At 35.3% G+C, this 26885-nt stretch overlaps 1 protein-coding gene across 1 annotated transcript; it reads right to left on the bottom strand.

Moving 5' to 3' along the window:
- Nucleotides 1-12379: 12379 nt before the first annotated feature.
- Nucleotides 12380-26217, bottom strand: LOC145814363 (calmodulin-7). Its single transcript, XM_082911129.1, has 3 exons — nt 25881-26217; nt 24173-24542; nt 12380-12818 (listed from the first exon to the last, which is right to left on the bottom strand). The coding sequence occupies exons 1-3, from the start codon at nt 25954-25956 to the stop codon at nt 12713-12715; spliced, it is 552 nt and encodes a 183-aa protein (XP_082767255.1). The 5' UTR covers nt 25957-26217; the 3' UTR covers nt 12380-12712.
- Nucleotides 26218-26885: the final 668 nt, after the last annotated feature.

Below are 26885 nucleotides of genomic sequence, written 5' to 3'. Positions count from 1 at the left end.
ATTTCAAGAGGTTGGGAAGTCTAATTTATATTTTAGAATTGTGGGTTGATATTAATAAGATGAATTAAAACTAAATTTGGGCAATTGGAACATGATTTTGAATGAATGTTTTCTAATTGAAAGTGTTTACTAAATCATACAATGATTCTCTATTGTTGTGTACCCAAAATACATGTTTTGAGGCTTTGAATATCAAATTTGAATTTCAATTGCAATTCTGGAAATTCCAGAATTTACGTTAAGCGTGAAAATCAAGCTCCTAGAAGTTGTTCAAATTTTACAGTCCGCTCGAGTGACCAAAGTGGTGCTCTAGCGAAGACCCAATTTTCAGCATATTTTGAAAAATTTGCATTTAGTTCACATTTTTATTCTCATCTCTTTCCAAAGCATTCTAGACATGATTTATGACTCAATAAAGATTAATAAACTACCAATCAACATAGATTAGTTAGTTAAAGAATGAATCATTGATCTAGTGGTAATTGTTTAAGAAGCCAAGTGAAAGATCAATCTATTTGGAAAAGAAGAGCTTAGTAATGAAAGAATATGTGAAATAAGAACCCAGTTTATTTGAATGAGAAAGAATAAGCGTAGTAGAACTTCAGACTATTTAGACGGAAAAAGACTAGAAAAGTCAAGTTTGATCAAGGGAGTAGTATTTTATTTTAATGCGTATATGTTATGTGCTTGTGTAGGTCACGCGCTATTGTCTGCCTGATTTATCTGGTATGTCCAGTCCGTCTGATTTGCTTCTGCGGCTATCTGTGAGTAATAACATAGTAAAGCTATGCTCAACCTTATTTATTTTCTGTATGATGAAATAAGAATTGCTTTCTGAAATGTTATGTTCTGTATAATGAATGATTGTCCAATTTCTGATATGTATTCGTGACATCCTTAGTATCATGTGATATGTGTTGGTTGTTACCCGGTATCGGAGGTTCCATCATGGAACTTAATCTGTTTGCACTCTGTTACCCGTACTGGAGGCTCTATCATGGAGCTCAGCGTGTTTATTCTCTGTTACCCGGATCTGGAGGTTTCTTTATGGAACTGGTTATTCATAACCACCATGTGTCTGCATCTGTTCTGTATCTACTCTGTTAGCGCTAATGGATGCACCATGTATGATTAAGCATGGACTCTGATTTCTGTATTTGCTTTAAGCAAGAATATGAATATGAATCTGTTATGAATCTGAATTATGATTTTTGAATCTGGTATGGATATCATTCATTAAAACCCTTTACTCTGTTATTATTCACTGGGCTCTAGCTCACTGTATTATTTATGTATGTAGGTGATCAGGCACTGACCGGACTTAGAGGCATCTGCCTAAAATCTGTTTTTGTCAGCCAACCTATGTGCCTCCCGTGGAGGTTCCGGATATGTCAAGTGATTATCGCTATGTGATTTAAAGTTTAAGTTTTGTTTTCGTATTTGGTTGAACAAGTCTTGTGTATTTTGTAAATAGGGTTAAGTTCCTTTTTGTCTAATCTGTATATATATGATGACTTTAAGATAATGTGTATATATGTATATAAAAAGTTTTAATTTTTTTTTCTGTCTCATATAAGTCTGCACAGTTCAATGGACGTTGCTTATTGTTATTTGCTTCCGCTAGCCCCTACTATTATGTTAATCTGTCTCAGAGGCCTTCGGTTATCCCAGGATTACTGGCCGATTATGATGCTAAACTTATAGGGGCGGGTTTGGGTCATGACATCCCTACATCACCAGTGATTATTTGGTCAGGAATAACAACCATTCTCGTGGATTTAGATGGCTTAAAGATCTCATAGTTGATCAACATGGACAAGTTAAACTTTTCTATCCTTGAGAGGCTCACTCGACCGAAAACCCGAAAGGGCAACCCAGACAAAAGTTAGAGCATGGAAAAAGAACAAAAAAAAGAACAAAGATGAAAAGAAAGAAAAAAGAAAAAAGAAAAAGAAAAGAAAGAAAAAAGAACAAAAATGAAAAGAAAAAAAGAAAAGAACAAAAAAATAAATAAAAGAAAAATGAAAATAAAAGAGAAATAGAGCTCGCAAAGTTGAAAACCCGGAAGGATGGCTTTGGCAAAAGATAGAGCGCAAAAGAAAAGTGTTAATACCTGAGTGCACCTTAACCTGGGAACTACGTAAGGCCTGATTCCCATCTTTGGGATACGTAGGCAACTTTATCCTGAAGTTTCACCCCAACCATTTTCAACCTGCTTGTTTTATCCATGTTAATTAGCTTATCCTTATTCAACTCAGCTATCCTCTCCATGTATAAAAATTGGCTCATCTTCATGTTTATCTTTGTTCAAAATCGGTTGTCCTATTCCATTAGAAGTTTCAGCTATAAAACAAATCAAGTTCAGATTTGAGGTTGTGTATCTCAAAAATTAATTCCACATTGGTTGAGCAGTGGTCATTTGCAAAAATAGTTTTAAGGATTTTTAATGAAGTTGACTAAATTTCTCGAAAATTACTCCATTTTTTTTTTCAAAACTGGACCATTTCTTAGACCCAAAAAAAGAAAATTTTCAGTGTTCATAGTTTGACATACATGATTTCAAAACAGAAAATCGAACAAGCATGTTAATCTAACTTTCATGTTGATCAAAATTGTTTCAGTAGAAAGCCAAAAACACAAAATAAAGTCAAAATGATGAACTAGGGGCATAGTCGAGTCAAGTTTTCTGTCTTTTCCCTATTGTCAACACACTCGCCAGAAAGGGCACAATTGAAGCCATCAGAAGGGCCAAAAAGCTCTCTCATCCTCCAAACAGCAAGGTATCGAGCCAAGTGCGAAGCATGGACTAAAAATAGAGCTGGATATTTGACCCCCTCATAGAGTTCACAACTTTCAGCCTATCCATCAACCACACTTGGGAAAGGATAAAATATAAGAGAGATTAAAGAATAGAGAAATGTGCGCTGAGAGAAAAAGTAAGAAAAGGGCTTTTGAGAGAAAATAGAGATTGATTACCAAAGTGATGTGAGAATCATAAATAAGAAAGGCTGGGAAACAATACTTGGAGAAGCAATGGGCTCCCCGTGAATTGTGAGGTCTCTCACCGATGGCAAACATCCAAGTGTTGTGTTTGTGGTTTTTATTTGTTTTGAGTCTTGTTTTGAGTTGTTTTGATTTCAGTAGGTGTAAATAGATGCGTTTAGGTTGTTTTTACTTTGTTCTTCCTTTGTTGAGTCGTATTTTGTACTTTGGTCAGTCATGGGCTCAATACCCAGTTAAGAACTTATTCTCGGTTTTAATTGCAAAAATAAATCATTTTGTGCTCAGAGTGCCGTGCCATTCCCACCACGATGTGCAAAACAGAATTCTTTCATTCATAAACTGCAGGGTCCAACCCCGAAAAAGAGGGAACAATAAAACAAGGACCTATCTGAAGCTACATAGGTTTCGAACTGCAAAAGCAAGAGAGAAAAGGGAAAATTGGAGCATCTGAGTTTGTTTCAACTACAACAAATTTCGAGATTGCATTCCGGATGCACCTTCGCAGGCCTCGTCATTTCTCTGAAGTATGAGTGTACCTCGACCCTAAGCTCAAGCTTGCTTAGTCAGAGTAATGATCAAAAGTGCTCTCCCTGAACACCATTCCCTATCACAGGCATCTTGGTTGTGTTTGCAATGAGTTCCTAGGAGACCAACTACGATGGTTGAAATTAGAGTTTGAATGGCGATGCCTAGAACACAAATGTTTGGAATTTCTGAGCCTAAAGTCTGGTTTAAATACCCAAGGGTGTATCATTGGCTTAAAATCTATATAGCAACCCCATAGATTGAAATAGCATGTGTGCGCCTCAATTTTGAATACTGAACCAACCTAGTCTGTCACCCCGTTGGAGAATAAGGAAAGCTGTGAATACGATCAAGGAGAAAAGTGGCATCCGCGGTTTTCGCATGCAGATTTTACCCCTTGTTAACATTTGAGGACCTTTGAACTGTGAGTTAAAGGTGGAAGTTTGAAAAACACAAGAGGGAGATCCCTGTCAGAATAGAGCGGTTGTTCATCACTCACTCCATGAGGTGCTTTCCAAAGCGCCGCTTTGTTTGTTTACTGCATTTCCTAAACATCATCCATTACATCGCTTGTCACGCATACCACATCGTGCATTTATCGCACGATCTATACTGTCATCGTACATATCGTACGGTCAAACCGCTATCGTGCATTTATCGCATAATCTCATCATACTCTTTGCATCTATCGTATCATCTCAGGACCTTTTCTCACATTTTCAGTGTGATTAGAGTATCTCAGGGTGTGCGGAAGCACGACCCTGAGCTGTTTTTCTTTTATTCTTCTCACATTTTCAGGGTGAGTAGAGGATCTAAAGGTATGCGAAAGCACGACCCTGAGCGGTTTTTTTCTTTCTCTTATTACATTTTCAGCGTGATTAGAGTATCTCAGGGCGTGCGGAGGCACAACCCTGAACGGTTTTTCTCTTTCTCTTCTCACGTTTTCAGCGTGCTTAGAGTATCTCAGGGTGTGCAAAAGCACAACCCTGAGCAGTTTTTTTCTTTCTCTTCTCACATTTTTAGTGTGATTAGAGTATCTCAAGGTGTGTGGAAGCACGACCTTGAGCGATTTTTCTCTTTCTCTTCTCCCGTTTTAGTGTGATTAGAGTATTTCAAGGTGTGCGGAAACCCGACCTTGAGCTGTTTTTCTCTTTTTTTTTCTCACGTTTTCAGTGTGCTTAGAACATCTTAGGGCGTGCGGAAACGTGACCTTAAGCGATTTTTCTCTTCATCTTCTCATGATTTAAGCGTGATTAGAGTATCTCAGGGTGTGCACGAACGCGACCCTAAGCGATTTTTCTCTTCCTCTTCTCATGATTTCAGCATGATTAGAGTGCATCTTTTGTTCTTTTACGTGAAATGTGTTTGGAATTGACTTTTGCTTACTTCTTTCTGTACGAGGCACGATTAGACCTATTTTGATTTAATCTTGAGGCTTTGCATTCATATGCTGTCATCCTGATTATCGTTCATTGTATTGTCTTGTATGCTCATGGATTTTCAAACCTAGCTTCGCGAGGCGTGTAAGTCCAGCTTTAGACGGTATTATTTGTGGATATCATTTTGCATTCTGCCCCTGAACTACACTGATTTGATTCCTTGCAAAGAGATACGTAGGCAACTTTCAAGTTCAGCCAATTGCATCTGCATTTTATTTGTTTGCCCAAGTCTTATGGCTTTGTCAAATGGGCCGTCTTTGGACTTTGACACGTCATTTCATGACTTCAAGCTCTATCAAAGAGGGACAACTGTAGACACCCTATTTTTGACCGCCTTTAAGACTTGGACGCCTTAAGGTGAACACTCGATGATGAAATAATACGCTATACAAACGTTCGATTTCTTCAGCAAAAAGCCTCGGTTTTTAGTTTCAAAGCCTAGAACCTTATACCCTCTTTGAACCAAAACCTACTTTTTTTCTAGCCTGGCCACTCAGAGGCTTGCTGGCCAACAAGTGGCCGGCTGGACAAAAATTAGTGGCCGGCCGTCCCCTATTTGGCCGGCTGGCCAGGTTTTTTGACAAAATAGATATTTGTTGCCAGCTGTCCCCCCATGTGCATGCATTGCACTAGCTGGCTCAATACAGATTTTTTGAGATAGCAACCTATTTTTCTATATATACTTGGCCATCCCTCTTGGTTTTAGGTTAGAAAAATTTTCCAAAGCTCAAAATCTTGCCAAACACTCTCCCTCTCTATCTTGTAACACACATACACTACACAGTACACTTCCTAGACCAAGAATTTGAGGTTCCTTGCTGAGGTTCTTGAGCTCAAATATCACCCCTTGAGAGTGAAGGCCTTGTGGTTTGCAAACAAAAGAGTAACTCCTCTTCAAGAGGTATAACTTTGGCCATCTTTACACTACTTCTTTTTTCTCTTTTCTTGCTGTTTTCATACTGTTTTTAGACTGTTTTGGTGGGCTGAAACTTGTGATTTAAAGCTACTAAAGGTGAAGGGGTTAACCACCCTTCTTTGAATCTTATTCCATAAGCTTTTATCCTTGTATTTCTCACTTGTTTTCAAAGTTTTCAGAGGCTAAAATATGTGGTTTTGAGGTTGAAAAAGTGAAGGGGTTAGCCACCCCTCCTTAGGCTTGCATACTAGTTTTAATTATTTTTTTTCTTTTTTTGCTCACTTTTCTTAGCTTTTCCAAGATAATTTTCAGCATTGTTTTTACTAATTTTGGGGCTGTTTTGATGTGTTTACTTAGTTTATGCTTTGCATATTAAGCTTGTGTTGTTGTAACTCCTCACAGGTTTGGTGGTTTAGGCCTTAGATACTAACCTATTTGAGTTGATAGCTTTTATTTCATAGTTTTTCATACATATACTCACACTTCATCATCTCTGCAACCTCTCTCCTTTCTTGGTTTTTTTTTTTTTTTTTTTTGAGAGTTGTTTCAAACAATTGATTGTTGTTCAAGGCATGAGAAAAAGACCTTCCATGCTTAATGGTTTAATCTCTTCAGAGGTTCATTACCAGGGCATTACATCTCTCTCATGCTAAGTGCAACTTCACTTCTCTTCATTAGTGGATGTAATTATCACTTTTGGACAAAATGATTAAAGAATGGAAATGTAATAAAAAGGGCTAATAAAATTAGACTAAAAGAGGCACAAGATAATAAAATTGAGTTGGGTTCAATCAGACGTTATATTGAACCCATAGAGTCTTGAGTCATTTCATACTCTTTAATGATGATAATGAGGCAAGAATTAATGTTTACCCTTTCCCTTGAGGTAACTCCATGATAGGGAGGAGGTTTTGTTGGTTTTTTATTTTCATTTATTGAACTTTTGTCCTATCGATTCATAGATCATCACGCAATAACTTTGCGACAATCGATGGTTTGTGAATCGACCCTACTCTTCTCTGGATCAGTTTCATGATAGGGAGAGATAGAAGGGACAAACATCTCCTGGAAACACTCTATTTTTGCTCTGTTTCATTTCTGTAGTAGCAAGGCAGACCCTCAAAACAATGGCCGGTCGGCCACTTTTCAAGGCCGATCAGCCACTCTATTTTATACAAGCAGTGTCATTTTCATGACAGAACAAGCAAAAGCTGAGACAAAAACAGAATTATTTTTTGACTGCGAACAGAACAATTTCTGGCAACAAAACAAAGGAGTTTTCAGGCAGATATTCTCGTTCATGCATGTGCCATTCTTCACTTTCCGTGTTCCGTTAAAGTAATGCTAATAGTAGTATGTTGTAATTAATTAGTAGCTTCATTCAGAACTTGTAATAGCAAGTTAATTAATTTGGTGTTGTAAAAGTTAGTTTAATTAAGACATTTATTTGGACCCTCTTGCGTAAGGGTAAATATGTAATAATTTGTGTATGTCTTTCAATCCCTATTTTTTTCTCCCTGTTATTAACATGCTTACCGTGGTTATGTAGCATCATATTTTCCTTAGCATTTTCCATGACTCACATTCATTCATTTTGCGTGCATAAGGGTTCGGCTCATCATACTAATCAATGTCAATTTCAAATTCCTTACTCGAATACGCGCTTTGTCACATGCCTTGAATTGACTCACATGCCATGCTAGTAGTGGAGCCTATTAATTGCATGTTATATGCGTCGCATTAGTCATGTTGCATTGTTTAGGATCATGCATTTTTTCTAACTATTTTTTTACATTTGGCTCGCTTTGGACATTTGGGGTAAGCATTTTTTCGCTTTAGCATATTGCATGCGTGCAATTGTTGGCATGTTGAGCATATTTACCAGCAGGCTAAGTGCTTAATTGATATACCTCTTGAATGCCTGTGGACGGAGGCTAGTTCGCTTAAGTTAGTATAATTTGATTAATGTAAATGTAAGCTTACTTTTTCAAGAAGCACATATTTAAAACAATTTTCAAATAAACATAAAATCAAAGCATTCCAAAAAAAGGCGAAATAATCTATACTTGTGTGCCTTACATAGTAAGATAGCCTAATAATCGGAACAAGAGCATATACTATACATAAGAATCATATCATGATTAGTAGAGGCGGATCTTTGATTGGATAAGTCGGGTGCTCAATTGATGACCTTCCCCTCTCATACTTAAGTTCCCGAGCCAAGATACTTTGGTGATGACAGACAAGTGGCTTTTGGCATGGGTCATAGGTTTCCTAAATTTTTCAAAAATATTTAGGCGGTGACTCTGAAATCTGACAATGCAGTCCATTTTTGGCATTTTTTGATATAAAATCAATTTTTCAAATATTTGTCGGATTTAGACTCTTTTGTGTTTTTCTGTTTCATATTGCACTTGTGGAACTAGATTCAAAACCACGGGAGTCCAAACTGTAGGGCTATCATATTCGGAGAGACTAAACCCCTCTGAAGAGAACGAAAAACCAGTTACAATGTGAACCTTCACATTCGTATGTTCTAGTGTGAACATTCATATAATGTTTGTATTCAAAATGAAAGTTGAGGCTTGTGGTTGTGTAATTTGATGCAATACTGATGTGAACTTTAACATCATCTTGTCATAGTGGTAAAGAACACAATGAAAACATATTTATCATTCAATGTTATATTAAATTTGTGTGTGAATATTAATACCGATTGACTACACAATAACAATTTTCCATTTTAAATTAATGTGAATATTAATACTGGTTAATGATGTGATGATATTTACAAAAAATCAAAAACAGTGTGATGATGTTTACAAAAAATTAGAAACAACGGTAGCAACATAACCAGAAATCCAAAAAATCTTGATCTCTCCAAAAATAAAAAAACCATCACTCACATTCCTATCTTCTTCATCATCATCATCATCTTCATCTTTATCTTTATCATTATCACTGTCATTAACAATCCATACAATTCCATTATTACAGTAATTCAAATTAAACCAAACCTACCTTTGATGAACAAGTCTGTAACAAAATTAAGTTAATACAATATCGAGCTTCAAATCATTCTCTCTCCTTTTGATTCACATCCTTCTCTCTATCTTTTATCTCTAGCTAAAATCGCAACTATAACAGAAATAGAACTTTGAAACGTTCTCTTTCCCTTTAATCTCAACCAATGTGTAAGAAAAAACCTACCACAATCGTAATGTCCCTGCAATATTTGACTATAAGAAAACAGAGTTTCAACCTGCAACAATGGAAGAACACAAAGCTTCAAATGCAAAGCAACAATGGACGAATATAAAGTTTCGAACACAAAACACCAATGGAAGAATACAAAACTTCACTGCAACAATGGAGGAACACACTAAATAAGAACTTCGAAACCCTATCAAATAGAGATTCGAAACGTATCAACCCAATTCCTATAAAATCGGTGATCACCAAAACTGCTTTTAACAAACTATAGAAATGTGAATGGTACAACTATTGATAATTGGTATTACCAAAATATAACAAAGGGTGTAATAGTCCCAAAAAAATTACAAACAAGGAAAAAAATGATCTCTTAGTATAAAACTCTATAAGTATATAGGATTTGATGGAACATAAGAATATTTTATGGACTTATTGAGGTAGAAGTCTACTAGATAAGATTTATAAATAAATAATAATCACATAAATAGTGGCAAAACACATTACACAAATAAGTACCTTTATATAGAGAGGAAATAATTTTTTAAATAGCTAGAGTAATATTGAAGTCCTAGAAAGTCAATGAGGTGGTGAATATTCCTTGTGACATCAAAATTAATAGAAAGTATGGAATGGTTTAGTCTGTGCTGGTTTTTTGAGTTTTAATTAGTTACAGAACTGTAATTAATGGTTCTTAATTTATTAGAATTAGAACCAACCATCCCCTAAAAGAATCCAACTGTTTAATGGTTCAACCGATTTAATTGAATATATATATTTTTTATCAATAAGTATTAAGTGTAACAATCAAAATATGTTACCTGATGTCAAACAATAAAATATCTCAAATGAAATTAAGTGGACATCACTCTCTTTCACTAATTCAATCTTATAATCCCTAGAATCACACTATAATATATATATATATATATATATATATTAATAATACGGTTATGTAATGTTATTGTTATACTAAATATTTACTTTTAAAATAAAGTATACAACATTGCATTTGCAATAATTTAAATTGAGGGCACCTAGAAATAAATAGAAAAAAATAAAGGGTCACTTATGGAATTTTAATTGCATTGCACTTATATATTTTTTCAAATATATAATCAGATGATTTCCAACTGTTTCAGTTCTTTATCAAATCAATTTGATTTATACAAGAGGTAAATATTACATTTTTTAAAAAAAAATTTAAAAAAACCAAAGAAATATGTATACTTTTTATTTACTAGACTAGATCGTGTCAATTAACAAAATGATTTCAAAATACTTCTTTCAGAACTATTATATAAAAATGATCTTCAGTTAAAAATGTAACGAAGTTAACCTCTCTTCTTCTTTTTTTTCTTTTTCTTTTTTTTATGCTCATCTTGGCTGCTCAACAAAATTTCTAGTTCCATCCTTGCTGGTTACTACACAACTTGAAAATCATGGAATGAAATAATGATTTGTGTGAGTTGAAAACTAGAGCTTTGGGCTCAATTTTGCAAGTTTTGATTAAATGCGTGAGTTGTCCTTTTCCATTGGCTTTGAAATTGATGAATTGCATTGAAAATCCATCTCCATATGTGTTGCGTCATGGTCACACGTCTCAGAATTTCATATTGAGCATGTTAGTGACATACCTCTACTACTGTTGCATAAAAATTTCAAGTACTAGTGGTTATACAAAGCCATTAGAAGACTAGAGATCTTTTTTCAACACATTTGTCGCTGTCGAGCCATTCTTTTATATAAGACCTTGGGCCATTAATTGCAATGTAAAATTGTTTGTTGCGCCAACTATTGGTGAGAGAGAGACAATGGTCTATTTTATCATAAACCCGTAAAGGCATAACTTATCAACCCTATAAACATAACTCACACATGGGCATTTCACTTAATATATGAAAAACTAATGAGATTATGTTATAAGATTACAAGAGAATGAAACGAATTAGATACAGGATTGCATATCATTTTTTGGGGGGTTACAAGATTACTTTGTCATTAAGAATAGGCGACATGCATTACTTATTCATTTTCGATAATTCGTGCTATTGGGCTAGTTGCGAGTTGATTGATCCACTTTGACCATTGTTATTAATTTTTCAAGCTTTGGATCTTTGACTTTGTGAACTCCATTTTTTTTTTCTTCTTGTTGGATCAGCAAAGAGAATTTATATTAGATGAGAAGAAAGATACAAAAAGTGTGATTTTGAAAGCAGTGGATGGAATCAATCTCCAAAACCCCAACAAAACCAACACACATGAGTTGGCAAGGAGCCAACAACAAACACCAAGAACCAAGAACCAAGAACTAAAACATTAAAATCTTTGTAAATCTTTGACTCATTGAGCATACATCCATTTTCACTCTATTTACAAAATTTAGGGCGTGACAATTGAAGTCATTGGACCTTACTAGATTTGATAAATAAGTAAAGTGAATCATTTAAAGTAATCAAACTAAACTTGATTTAACAAACAAAAAATGTGGATCATTCAAATTTATTGAACTTGATAGGATTTGATATACAAGAAAATTTTAGCATCTAAAGTTTAACGAACTTAGCCTGATCATTTGACATATAAAAAAAATGGAGTGTTTCAAAATTATCGAACTTAACTTAGATTTGACTAATATGTGAAGTGCAACATTTGAAGTTACCTGACTTAATTTGGATTTGATAGACATCTAAAGTGAATCATTGGAACTGTTTGATTTGGTTCTATTCAATCCTTTTATTCTTGCATTGATAAACAAAGATATATTAGTATATGGACAAAATTGTAAGTAAATGCTCTCTCTCTCTCTCTCTCTCACGCACACACACACTCATATTCAGGTCTCGTTTGGGAACCAGCCCGTTTAGTCAAAAAGTTAAAAAGTTACTAAAAAAGTCAAAAAGCCAATAACCCATACCAAAAAGTCAAAGATTTTCTTTTCTCTCTACTTTTTGCACATCTTTTCGTAAAAAACTAAAAAGTCACCCCAAACATACTAGTTTTTTTTAGCTCATATTTTAGCCAAATAGTCAAAAAATTACTAAATTAGCATGTTCCCAAACGAGGTCTCAATTTTAATTGTTTCTTCTAACTAGGACTGCTCGATATTATTAGGTTGCAGTGATAGTGGATCTTTACTTTAGGCCATAATTTCTATAATAAGAATTGAAGGAGTAGAAATCGCTTTTGCACAACTATATATACTAAGTTGGAATCTACAACTCTCTATTTATTTTATTTACACATTCATTGAAATCTCCACCTTTTAGCAATTGAACAAGAAATATAACTAACAAAGGGAATAACCTTTATGATTCCAGGTTACATGAAACTTATTCACGTTTGAGTAATATTATTACATTTTGATAGCAAATCCTTATAAATATATCCACCACTTTGCGCTCCATCACTACATATTTTTCGTTTAAAGAAGTTGCATTGATCCATAATGTGACACGATATTATGAATTTATTTGTGAGGACAAATTTGAAACTAAGACTCATACCAACCTCACCCAATCTGATCACTACCATATTAGCCTAGTGCAAAGGGTAATAATGTCCTTCGACATGTGGTTGAAATTTAAGGCCAATTTGTAAATGGTGAGTTGAGTTGTAATTAAAGGACCCAACAGTCACGAACTCTTCTACGCCCTTTCTTATTGCAGTTGTTCTTCAAGGCATTGCTATCTTGTCGCTTCGCTCCAATTTTCCTGCTTCTTCTTCTGTATTTAGAAATTACAAGTTAGCTTACAATCAAATGTTCTAGCATTCTGCAAAATCTCTATACATGTTTTTCTCTTCATCAAGGATAGAAGAAAACCATATATCATAAACTAATAATTGGACTAAAAAATGATTTATTTCAGTTATGAAGTACAATTCTTGTTAATTATGTTGATACTCATTTAAGTTTAACCTCTTTTACTATAAATTAAAGGCAACATGCATAAATTATTAAGTTTTGGTGAAAATGAACAATGACTCGGAAAATGAATAGTTGAATAGCTTGCAAACATTCGTAGCATGCTCAAGAACACTCTGCTTAAGAAAAATTGCTCCTATGACACTAGATTGTTAGATACTTCTCTCCCAAGATAAGAACTCCATTGCAACTTATAAGTTAGCTGGTTTTTTAACCCAACAAGCTAAAAACATATTATTATGTGGCAGACTTCAAAAAATCAAATTTTCTATTTTAAAAAAAATAAAAAAAAAATCAATACATATCCACACACACACACACACACACACACACACACACAAAAAAAAATCAAAAAAAACCATATAAAAGGGCCAAAAATCCCATGACGTTTTGCATTGTAATGCATTACTATGAATGACAAATTGATCACTTTGCATAAAAAAAACTAAAAAGTAAAGAAGATTACCAAACATATGCTTAAGCTAGAAAAACATTAGACAAATCAAAATGTCATAAATGTGCTAAACAACGTGATTTATTTTAATTTTTATTGTATTGGTGTATTTTTAAGTCAATAAGTTGTCTTGTTAGCTCCTCTTAAAGGAAGCCTAATAGAGTTTCATAAACTATACAAGTCATTGCTCAAAGTAGTTAACATTTGGTGAAATTTAGTTAAAACAATGAAGAGTGCGTAATGTTTTGTAGTATATATTATGCTACTTCGTGTTGCACCATTTTATGTTCCAAGTTTTATAAGTGCTTTTGTATTTGTTTGTATGTTTGCACAATTGTACGTGGAATGAGATAAACTAGATAGTGTATAAACGTGGTTTTTCATATTATTATTATTATTATTTTGCAATTTTAGACTCAATCAAAGAAACTGATTCATCAATGAAATGGTCAAAGAAACCGATTCATCCGTGAAATTTGATATATCATTCGTAAGTGATCAATAAATGCTCAACGTGGCAGTCAATTTTAAGCCGATCGTTGACATATATATTTGACCAACATCCTTAAACTATCCTCCCTTGACCTCATTTAGACATAAACTCTTCCTAAAATTGTTGAAACACACATTGTAAACTAGAAAATGGACTAGTGAACCCCTCAAGGTAAATTAATACTCCTATCCTAGTCGCCTTATAGTTTCGTTCTTACCTTGTCGAAGAACCCTTTTTATGGATTTATAATAATAGATATGTTATGTGTGATTATCTTTTGAACTTTAGTGCTATCACATCCCTCTCCCTCTCAAACTAATCAGGATTTGGGTCATATGAATTAAACTTTCACAAAAAAGTGAAAGAACTGCCTAACTAGTATTTCTTCCAAACCTTGTTATAATGGGTAACCTGATGGCTAAGTACATTACAACTTTACCCTTCTTTAGATAAAATTACTATGTAGAAGTTTTCTTCAATTTTTATTTTTCTTTCATGTTATGTCATATCAAACGAATGCTATAACTAAGCACACATACAAAATATATATTTTTACACATACATATGTATAGTTTATTAAGACATGGATCACTTGCATTATTTGAGATATGACCTCTAAGCGCACAAAGTAGTCATCACTTTGTTTGATCTAAAGAAACAATGGGTGTGGTGTGGTGGTGTACAAGTTTATGAGTTGCCCCAAATGTCCCAACCTGAATATTTAAATTCAAAGAAAGTGAAAAACCACTTTCGAGAATCTGTGGTTTGTGTAAAACTGTGGAATGTGTGGCTCATTTGACCAAAGATATGTGGGAAGAAAGTTGCCAATTAGCTAATTTGAAGAAAATAAAAGAAAATCATAATGAAGTTGTATTTTAAAAAAAAAAAAAAAAGGAGTAAAAGTTGAAGAAAAAGAGAGAAGGGATGATCAATAAAAAGGTTTTGGTGGAGTGATTGGAGTTCTAAATTAGAAGTGGAAGAGGAGGAAAGAAAGAACTTCTAAAAGAATATAAATTCAAAGAAAAAATAATGAAAAAGATCGATTTATAGTACGCACCTTAGATCTCTCTAGTTGCGATGTGATACGTTGGAAATTATGATATGATGTGCTTGAAGTTACGGTGTGATGTAGTCAAAATTCTGATCCAACCACATTGGATTGTAACTTACAGAGTCATTAGTTATGATACAATATATTTGACTATAACCTCAAACATATCACATTGTAACGTAAAGCACATCATGTGCTGACTACAAGTGAGTATGAATTGTTATAAAAACAGTATAAAAATAAAAAATTGAGATATATATATACGATTAAATTATGAAGTTTTTTAATTTAGATGTTCTATGATTAATCATGAAATTAATTGTAAAATAGGTTTTATATTGGTCCATATGATACAAGGAGTTTAATTAATTTTGGAAACAAAAATAGGATATTGGTTAAAACAATCCCAAAACAATAATCTACTTGTAATGATGTTTCACTTTATCAATTAAGTGAGATACAGATTATTTTAGGTAAATTTGTTAATGAACCATATGACCAAAAGAAGTATTTATTTTACAATTAAGTTTATAATCTAATTTTAGAGGATTTAGACTTTCGCACTTATGACTTTTGGTGTGAGTAACACGTTGCCCAAAACCACATAATTACATTATTTCATATCCTTTCGTATTTTATTTTATTCATATTTTGTAAGCATGAACTTGACAAACAAATCTAAGAGCATCTCCAACCCACTAGGCATAGAATACTTGTTAGTTAAAATTGTTGGGATCTGGGATCCCGCCCAAGACCTTATAGAAATCAAAACAAGCAGAAAAACACACCCACACACAAGGAGACACAATATTTTACGTGGTTCGGCCCAATGCCTACGTCCACGGGAGAGTAACCGGTTATCACTATACCAATGAGGAGATTACAGAAAGATTACAATAGAGGAGGAGCTCACACTCTCCTCACTCAGCCACTCACCCGTCTCCCTCGCTCACACCGAGGGAGACGGTCTCTCCGCCTCACATCTCTCGCACTCTTTGTTGTCTCACGGTTTGCTCACATTTTGCTCTCTCCTCTCAACCTCCATTTATAGGTGAGGGAGTAGGTGGGAGAGCCTTTGGGCAGCCTCCATCCTTGACTCTTCAAGATGGTTGGTGGCCTTCCATTGTTGACCAAGGTGTGTTCCCATGGAAGAGCATCACCTCCTTCACATGGGGTGAATTCAACAAATCACCCCCTCAACCCATGTGAGGTGATCCACTGCACACACTGCTGCTAATCTTGTCACGCCCAAATTCAACATAGTCTGCATCTCTTCACTGAGACACTGCATCCCCTGAAGCTAGAGATAAAACACCAGAGATACAAGAGGAGGAGGGAATCCGACATCCTCAACTCAACTCACACCACTCTCTGATTTTGGAGAGAGCCACTGCTCCTATCTCCCACAGATCTCTTCCATGCTTCCTGTCTCGGATGTCTATACCTGCTATCCTTGAACTTGCGCAACCAAGATATCCGACACCCCCTGATTGGATGTCCTGCACCCCCTGCTTGGATGCCCTTGACTATCATGCAACTCCTTGCATGATGAACACTGGAGCAACTAGAAAACTTCAGAGTTTGACACATCAACATCCTCAAGTTTCCTTGCTCGGAGCTTATTTCTGAACAACCAGCCTTTGCCCTTCTGCACTTCTGAACAACCTCCTGGCGTTTCCACATACGCTTGTTGTCTGTGCTGCAATCCCTGATGTTCGGTTCTGTCTCACTTGTCCGTACTGATGTTTGACAGTTAGCCCTTCTGTCAAGACAACTTCCACCGGTCTGTACAAGTTACCACTATGCAACTCCGTGCATAGTGCTCGCACCCATGGCTTCTGGTCTCCCTGCGTCAAGCTTGCTTGAGAGATCTGCATCAACTCTATCATCTGCTGCCATGGAACTAAAGAAACCACCATAGAGAAATAAGACTTGCCACTCCTTGGCACGCACTCTTGCGTTTTACCTGTCTCAATTTCTCTGTCTGGAAGTTCCTGTGAACTGTCAACAACCCGCTGCTGCACACTCTTCTCGCGCCTCTGTACGACACTCTAGCGTACCCTTGCACTGTTGCACGTCTGCAATTGTACTTCTGCGCTTAGTATGCTCCTCTGCAACTATTGTTCTACATGTCCACATACCATTAGTACCTTCTCGTATACAGTAGCTCCAACAGCCACAGTATTTCCCTGAGCCTGTACTGGTTGCCAAATCATCTATCCGTCGATGAATGGTCTTCTCTTTTGATTGAACCAGATCCTCCGATCACCTCAACAACCAGGAAAGTTCCCAGGAAAGACTGGTGGGGTCACAACCGGTCCCACTTAAGAACCAGTCTCCTTAGACAGTGTCTTTTTGACAGAACTTTCCTAGACCTTTGATCTTGAGATAATCATGTCTGCAATCCTCTGATCGCCCCTGACCAATCCTGATCTCCCTTGATTTGCCATTTGATCAAGCCTGATCTCCTCTGGTCTTCAATGATCTATCTCAATCTGTATCTGGTTGTCCAATCTGGTCAGAATCTGTCCATTCTAACCTCTTTAGTGAATCCGCAGCGTTCCACAATATCCGGCAACCTTCCTTCAAGTATTGAAGATGGCAAACACCCATGTTTTGACAATCTTTCCAAACCATTCAGAATTTCACTATTCTGACCTCGCGGTTGCGTCCGGAGCGGTCCGTTTAGCTAGGACCAACCTTCGCTGCACTTCCAGGGACCTCACTGAAAACTTTCCCCGAAAACTGGGCCACACCACAATTTTCTGAAAATTCTGGGCCAAATTGTAATTTTCAGAAGTTCAGGGAATATTCCGTGTACCAACAGAATATTCCGTCCACTGCCCCTAACGCCGTCTGCCACTTTAATCTGCCTTCTTTTTACAGAAACTTCATCTCCAAAATCTGACCGTACGGATGTGTCCGGAATACTCCAAATAGTCTGAAACCACTATTGGATCACCAAAAACGGACTCCAAATGGCTTAGATCTAGCCAAAACATTTTGTACGCCTCAGATCTGCGGCTGCACCGTAGCCGCGAAGCACTGGATCCTTCCTCCTGCGGATGACGTGGCAGCTGACGTGGCTGCTGACGTGGCACGCGCGTGCCATGCACGCGCCTCCCCCCACTCGTCTTCTTCCTTCATCAGCGCGTGGGGCGCGTGCCTGCGACTGGGCCGACGCGCCGGCTGCCTTCACGGCGCGTGTCGGCGCGTGGAGAGACTGGGCCTCACGCGCCTTCTTCAGGCGGCGCGTGGGGGCGCGTGCCAACTCCTCTGGGTGTCTGCTTTATATGGTTGGACTCCTCTTCTCGAGCCCTTGCTCCTGGTATGCTCAAAACCTGATTTCGAGCAACTTGATTTCTGGGCAGTTTCGGACAACACGCTGTTTTTGTTCCGAAACGCCACCGACGAGGCTCTGATACCACTTGTTGGGATCTGGGATCCCGCCCAAGACCTTATAGAAATCAAAACAAGCAGAAAAACACACCCACACACAAGGAGACACAATATTTTACGTGGTTCGGCCCAATGCCTACGTCCACGGGAGAGTAACCGGTTATCACTATACCAATGAGGAGATTACAGAAAGATTACAATAGAGGAGGAGCTCACACTCTCCTCACTCAGCCACTCACCCGTCTCCCTCGCTCACACCGAGGGAGACGGTCTCTCCGCCTCACATCTCTCGCACTCTTTGTTGTCTCACGGTTTGCTCACATTTTGCTCTCTCCTCTCAACCTCCATTTATAGGTGAGGGAGTAGGTGGGAGAGCCTTTGGGCAGCCTCCATCCTTGACTCTTCAAGATGGTTGGTGGCCTTCCATTGTTGACCAAGGTGTGTTCCCATGGAAGAGCATCACCTCCTTCACATGGGGTGAATTCAACAAAAATGCCTAGTATAACTCATTTTTTTCAACTCCAATGCACTAGGCATTTTAGCTCAACTCATATTCACTAGCTACATGTAGCTAGCTTTCAAGGCTAGGCAAAATGAGTTTAATCATTAGGATCATTTCCCTCCATCTTTGTTGCTGATGTGGCATTTTATAAAATTAATAGTATTTAGATGAATAGCTAAAATAAAGAGTATGGTTAGAGTAGAAACATGAAATAGTTGATAGGCAAAATAAAATATATACTTTATATAGATAGGTAAAATGCCTATTACCGTTGGAGATGCTCTAAATAATGGATTGGCCCAATTTAAAAATTATCAGCATGGAAATAATGGTGATTGGAATTTTTTTAAACTAAAATTAAAATTTATATTTTAGAAATTGAGTCATAGTCGTATAATGGTCTTGAAGAATTCGGGAAATTTGAAAAAGTATGGTAATTATCTGTTATAGTTGGGAGAACAGGGGGGAAAAAAAGAATAAAATCAAGTACACACAATAAATTCAAGATTCATTAAATTGATAATTAAAATGAGCAGGATAAATTGAGATTTTCAAAATGTCAAAAAATTTATTACTACAATTTTACAAATCGTCCAACATGAACCTATTCCGTCAACCCATTTCCTATCATTATATAAACTAAAAAAGTCACACTAGTGGGGGGAGTAATAAATGTCAAAATTATTATAATCTCAATGTAATTTTTTCTAGGGGTGAGCATGGTCCGGATTGGATCGGATTGGGATAAAACCAGGACCAATCCGTTATTTACGGTTCCTGAAAAATTGGAACCAATCCAATCCGTTTAAATCATGGAACCAATCCGAACCAATCCATTTAAACACGGATTGGATCGGTTTAGGACCACGGATTCACATAATTAAATAACAAAAATATATATATATATATATATAACACTTGAATTTCATAAAAATATAAACATAACGCTATATTAGTTCCATAATAGCAATATGTTTTTCTATAATAACGACATACTGTTCTATAATTTAAACAACCATAAGAAAACTGGTTTCACCATAAGTATTTAGACCATTGCAAATTAAAACTTAAAACTAACAAACAAAAGTAATAAAAGAAGATATTATACGGTTTTAGGTTTGAGTTTAGATTTTATATAGAATAAGAGAAGATACTATGGGGGAGGTTGTATAATAAAAATATAGACTATTTGTATACGGTCCGGATCGGTTCCAATCCGGAACCGTGGGATTCAATCCGGAACCAATCCGTGAACTACGGATTTTTAATTCTTCAATCCGGAACCGAACCGCGGATTCAAAAAACCAATCCAAACCTATCGGATTGGACTGGACTGGATTGGATTACGGATTTCACGGATTTCTTGCTCAGCCCTAATTTTTTCACCTAGTCTTACACATTTATATATTTTAATATATTTTTTTAAACTTCCAAACTGATATACCCAATTAAACAGAACTAGAGTAACTTTCTTATTTAAAAAAGAGGAGTTTACACAGATTTACTTAGTTTCCCTTTCTATCACAATGTTTGATACAAAACAGAAGGGTAAATATAGTGTTAATCTCTAAGCCCGTACCGAATTGAGACTAATCTATTACTAGATTTGAGAGAGGTGTTCATACCTTAGTCATGGATGGGTCTCTAAGAATGTTGAGTTGGCCTCTCCAACATTCCGAAATGGATTTCAGACAAATGTTAATAGAACCATATTTTTAGATTCATAAATTTATTTACAATAATGTGGCCTATTAGATTGATTAATCCGGAAAACTAATTTCACTGCTCTCTTATGGAGATCTCAACCTTGTATGGATTGATCCTACGAAATTGTTTGCACATAAAAAGTTATGAACTTGAGACTTTAAGAGCACACCTCAAAACGTGAGGCTAGCCCCTTGAGTCAAATTAAAAATTTACACCTACCATATCATATTATTGGGCTAAATTGTGGGAGCTTTTTGGGGAATCTCAGACATTTTCCTAAATTTTATAGGTGTTTTTTAGTCAAGAAGAAGAAGAAAATGATGAAGACATGTTTGAATCTTAGATTCGAGGGACTTAAAAAAAAAAGAAAAAAGGGGGGCTATATTTCCCCCTCAAATCTCTTCAATTTTCTTTTTTCTCAACAAATTCAAAATCTAAATATAACATAATTGATTGGTGAAATGTGTGAAATATGGTATCAATAGACTCAATACAACTATTCAACTATCTTCTCCTATAAAAATATATGTATACACACATAAGTTGTGTGCTGGGGAAAACAATGACATTAGAGAAAGAGAAAGACAGAAGAAAATAATAGAGCAGAAAATCATGGAGGTACAATGACTGTGGAAGGGGTTTACAGTGGCCTGCCAACACTCCATATTATATTGGATATGGGAGCAATATGATAATTGAAAATTAATTTTGTAACTTCAGAAATGATAATATTAACAAAATGAGATATGCTATGGTATATTATAAATAGTGTTTTATAAGCATAAGATATAAAATAAGAAACAAAGTTAAAATAATTTTTTTTTTTTGGAATTTTAGGGAAATAAAATATTCAATAAGTGCATAACCAAATCCTCAGATGAGAAGCAATAATTAACAATGCCATTTAAGAAAAATCCGTCCCCAGTCGGTTCCTTATCAGAGGGGGAGAAAAATCCGTGCAAAATAAGATAAGTAGTAGAGCGGTAAGAAATTGTCATCCCCTACATCCACACTTTTTGTGAGAGCATCAGTTTTAACAACAAAATGAGCTCATTTCATTATTAGTATGAGTAAAATATAATTGCAACAATTTTCTAACAACATGATAAATAGCAAAGATGAGATACAATTGAGGCCAGTTTGTAATGCGCATGATGTGCATCTCATCATTTATGATGCAAAGTATTCTAATTATATGGTGTTTTGAGAAATTAGTTCCGAACACATACTGTTTGATATCCGATCAACTTATTTTTTACAGGTATAATATACTTAATAAATTTTAAAATGTGAACAATTCTAATCATCGAAATTGGGCCAAAAAATAGACCCAATAACTCAGCAAGTAGGGAGTTAAGGACAGAAATCAAAGAGAGGATTTCAAAAAATTGATTTTTTTGTGACTTTTTGTGTAAAAAAAACTAAAAAGCAAACTTTTCCAAATTGCCCCTATATTATAATATGTGATGTAATCAAAATTATGATAATAATTTTCCACATTGCTAATCATAATTTTGAATTACAATTTACGAAGAATAATAAATTTATAACAAATAAAAAATTGACATATAACTTGTAATATCATTACCAGTAAATTAAGAAAGACTTACGAGTCAAATTTTAAAAAAAGAATATAAGTATTTAGTTGTAATGTATAAATTGTGCAACACGATGTGAGTAAAATTAATAAATATTTGGTCGTATAATTTCAATTATAAAATTAAGAATAAATTATAAATATATTCTATAAAATTTACTTAAAATATGAATTGCCTCTTATGATTTGAAAAATTACAAATACCTCCCCGTCAAAAATTTTTATTTAACAAAATTAATTTAAAAAATAAAAATTCTAACTGTTCATATATACAATAATAAAAATATCTGAATTATTAATTGAAATAAAATTTTAATATTATTAAAAATTGTTAATTAACTTGATGATTTATTAATAAAAAGACCTATTTGTTATGAAATTAGAAACCTTAAAAGACATAATATAATTTTTAGAACCATAAGGAATAATTTGCAATTTAAGTAAACCTTAAAAGGTGTGTTTATAATTTACCCTAAAATTAAATAAGTCTTCACCATTACTAATTCAGATGGAGGGCCTCCAACTAAATCATTCGAATTGAAATAGAATATTTTAGGAACTAAATAAATAAAATTAATAATTTAAAAGCAAAATATAAAAAAATAATAGTAATAATTTAAGAATTAGAATTAAAATTAAAATTAAAATTAAAATCAATCTATAAAAGTTACAAGAATTACAAAAATACAAGTGTATAAAATCACAATCAAGGTGTACACTATAAACACGTAAAATGGAGTGTCCGCTCTAAATTTGACCTCAGATGTGACATTCACGAAGACCACTCCCCACACAAGCGTCAGCTATAAGCTAAGTATCTTATCCAAAATAAAAATACAACAATAATAAAATAGAATCAGATGCCAAAATATCTCAGGCCTAAAGGTTATCGAATCGAATCATCAAGGCCAGGTGTGGGTGCAAATACACTTTGGATTGGATTTGCCCCTCCTTTAGGAGTGTGTAAAAAGCATCCAATCCAATCCAACCCAACCAAAAGAAATGAGGTTAGCTTTGTGCCGATGCGACAGAGCATCCTATACTATACCAAACGAATCAGTGACTATCACTCCATTAGAATAAAATAAACTATCGCCTCAACATGCAAGCTATCTGACAAAAATCATTTATTTTAAGGTTTAGCCAACGCGCTATCTCAAATTTTATATTCCATCTTTATTGATTTTTAAGAAAGATTTCACGCGCTCTCTAATTCTTTAATCTCTCTTTTCTTCCCATGTTAACAATATCACCGAGTGTGGTGTGAGGTTCACTCTCACTCTACTCTATTACAAGTAAACTATTTGGGGTTTCTTTTTTGAAAACACAAAAACACAACTCACGACGTGGGTTATAGAAATAGAACAGGCTGGCCAACTAACTAATCACAATTAGCAACTGCATATCTTACCAACCAACACGATTTATTTAACTAGACCAGTGGTAATGAGGGACCGAGCCATCTCAGACAAAGGGTTTGGTAGGGAGGAGAGAGAGTTCATCTAATATGGTTAACCATTTCAAATACTGTCAAAAGATGAGGTTATACTCATAAACCATGAAAACTACCGAGGCAGACAAGAAATGGAAAACTAAAAATTGGAATATTAACAAAATTAGTCACCCATAAGCAAAACCATCCAAATTCTCCCAATTGTTCTAGGTTCTCATAATATAAAGCATATGTTAGAAGAAAATACCAGATGTGAGATGAAAGGAATAATACTAACAACCCAAACTAAAAGCAAGAGACAGAGCAAACAAGCAAATACTAAAAGAGCAGGCACTACAGAACAATGCAAACAAGTAAACAGACAAACATCCAAGGAGAGCCAATAATACCAAATGAACACGTCCTAACCAGAAACAGAAATCTCATTTTGTTTTTGTTTTTTTGTTTTTTTTTGTTTTTTACTTTTGAAATTTTAGTGTTGGGTAGATTGGTCCTCACTTGGCCATCATGACCTTGACGAATTCCTCATAGTTGATCTGCCCATCACCATCCACATCAGCCTCACGAATCATCTCGTCCACTTCCTCATCTGTGAGCTTCTCACCAAGATTTGTCATAACATGGCGGAGCTCAGCAGCAGAAATGAAGCCATTCTGGTCCTTGTCAAAAACCCGGAAAGCTTCCTTAAGCTCCTCCTCAGAGTCAGTATCCTTCATCTTCCGGGCCATCAGGTTGAGGAACTCTGGGAAATCAATTGTCCCATTTCCATCAGCATCAACCTCATTGATCATGTCCTGAAGCTCAGCTTCTGTTGGGTTCTGTCCCAAAGACCGCATCACTGTGCCAAGCTCCTTGGTGGTGATACAACCTACACATTTAAAGACAATTTCAAACAATATCAGTAAAACATCATGGCCATGCGAACAACTTTTTAAGCAATGGAAACATATATGGTAAAGCTTCCAAGCATCCAGATAGCAACAAGATATGGAAACACAAAACAGTAGCATAACACTATACTCCTTTAGGGGAAAAAAAATGCAAGTGGTACAAAAGAAAACAGAACAATAAAATAAGTTCCAAGGGCTCAAGTACCAAATAACACTGCCACATTAGTTTAATGAGTATCACAGCTCAAAGATTCTTTGTGATGATGGAGAGGATACAAATTGATATAATACAAATCATTGGGGCAACGTCCCCAACTTGAATGCAAATATACAAAATACAATATGATGTGTAAATGCAATTCGCAAGCTTCAATCACCAAGCAACATTGTTAAACCTTTAAAAACCACCACAGCTCAGGAACTTTTCATGATGATGATGAAAATACAAACAGCAATAGAACATACAATTAATTCTGTGGTTTACCCATTTAACTACAACATTTAAAAACGCAAAATCGTTGCAAGATCTTCCATATAGAAGTCCTTGCAATTTATTGAAGTGTACCCAATTCAACTCAATCCGTAGAATCATTGCAAGATTTGGACAGAGACATACAAATTTAGGGAGCAGACAACTATAGAATGGATAATAGACAAATTGTATGAAACTAGAATCATAACAATCAAATATGAATTTCTCTAATGAAAGATCATAGCCGGGGCACAACTGCTGACGGATCGCCATCACCCACAGAAGCCCCAGATTTAACCGGAGCCTAATGCATAAATGAGAACTTTGAACAACAAAAAGATGTTCCGCTACGTATATTACACAGTAACATCAAATTTTTACAATTAATCAACTATCCATAGATCCAACTGATCATCCACATCAAAAAACACTCAGCAGCAAAATAACACAAGCACAAAAAGGTCTAAAAGCCTCTCAGGCAGAGAGATTACAACAATCAGCAAATAATCAAGCCTCGAATCAAATCAATTTGATTGTGTAATGCAATCACAACATAACATCGAAATTTCGCATGATTGATACAGATCATGCACTAACCCTACACCATCAATCAATCAAACGCAACAAAACGACAATCTGAAACGACCCAGGGAGATAAAAATGTGTGTGATGCGAATATCAACGACAAAAAGCCCTAAAAATGAGGCAACAAAGAGTCGAAGAAAGGGAAATAACATCATTCAAGATACAGATCTGAACAAAACGAAAGATCAGACAATAAATCATATTCATACGTGAATATATATATATATATAGAGAGAGAGAGAGAGAGAGAGAATCTGACCATCGCCGTCCTTGTCGAAGAGGCTGAAAGCTTCCTTGAATTCGGAGATCTGGTCGTCGGTAAGCTGATCGGCCATTTTGCTTGGCTAGCGAGAAATTGAGAGAAAACGAAGGAAAATTGGGAAAGAGAGAAATGGTAAAGAAGAAATACGGTCTAACGTAAAGAGGTTTGTGGGTTTGTGGTAATAGAAGGGTACAAGTGTTGTACATATATATATACACGGAGAGAGAGGAGAGTCATGTATATATATCAAACGTGGGAACTGGTCCAAGGGCATCTGATGCTCTCGGGAGCATCTATCTATGCACATCACTCGCCCTTTATGTAGATTCTTCGTACATAACTTTTTAACACATTTTTTTATTTTTTTATTAAGTATGTGAAAAGAGGGGATACGGTGTGTGCATAGGAGTGTGCATAATATTGTCGAAATCGTTAAAATCGTATCGAATTGTATTGTTAAGGTAAATTCGTTATTATTTGCCAATCGAATCGTCGATTTTTGATAAGAAAAACGGCATATTCTAGTGACACTTTTATCAATTCGCCGGTTTCTATTTTTCTTCCAAACCGCACCGACTCGCACCGCTATTAAATCATATTTTATAAGATTCTAAAAATTCTTTTTTACTTAAGTTTGCTTGTTGTTCTATATCTTAGAATATAATATTACATTACTGCTGGAGGGGAATTCAAGATGTCAGTAATCCAAAATAAAGTTGGATTCCAATTCACTTTTCAATCTTTTTTTTTTTTTTTTCCTGGCCATGTTGCAAACTTGCATCAGCTCACTTTTCAACCTAAATACTTTTCAACAGTAAACATTTTCAATATATTGTAAACTTTGAATAATATTAATTTTATGTATTGTATTTGATCATTGTAGCTTCCACAGATGCTTGTAATGAACTGATGCATAGTCGTTGATTTTATCATATTGTTGCTACACTTGCCGCATCAGAAGAAAGTTTCACAAGATGCTTAACATCACGATATCTCTCGTCA

This window comes from Camellia sinensis, unplaced genomic scaffold (genome assembly GCF_055761805.1).
Source record: "Camellia sinensis isolate YWXY unplaced genomic scaffold, ASM5576180v1 Unanchor1, whole genome shotgun sequence".
Lineage (NCBI taxonomy): Eukaryota > Viridiplantae > Streptophyta > Magnoliopsida > Ericales > Theaceae > Camellia > Camellia sinensis.
This window is presented reverse-complemented; position numbering and strand designations above follow the sequence as displayed.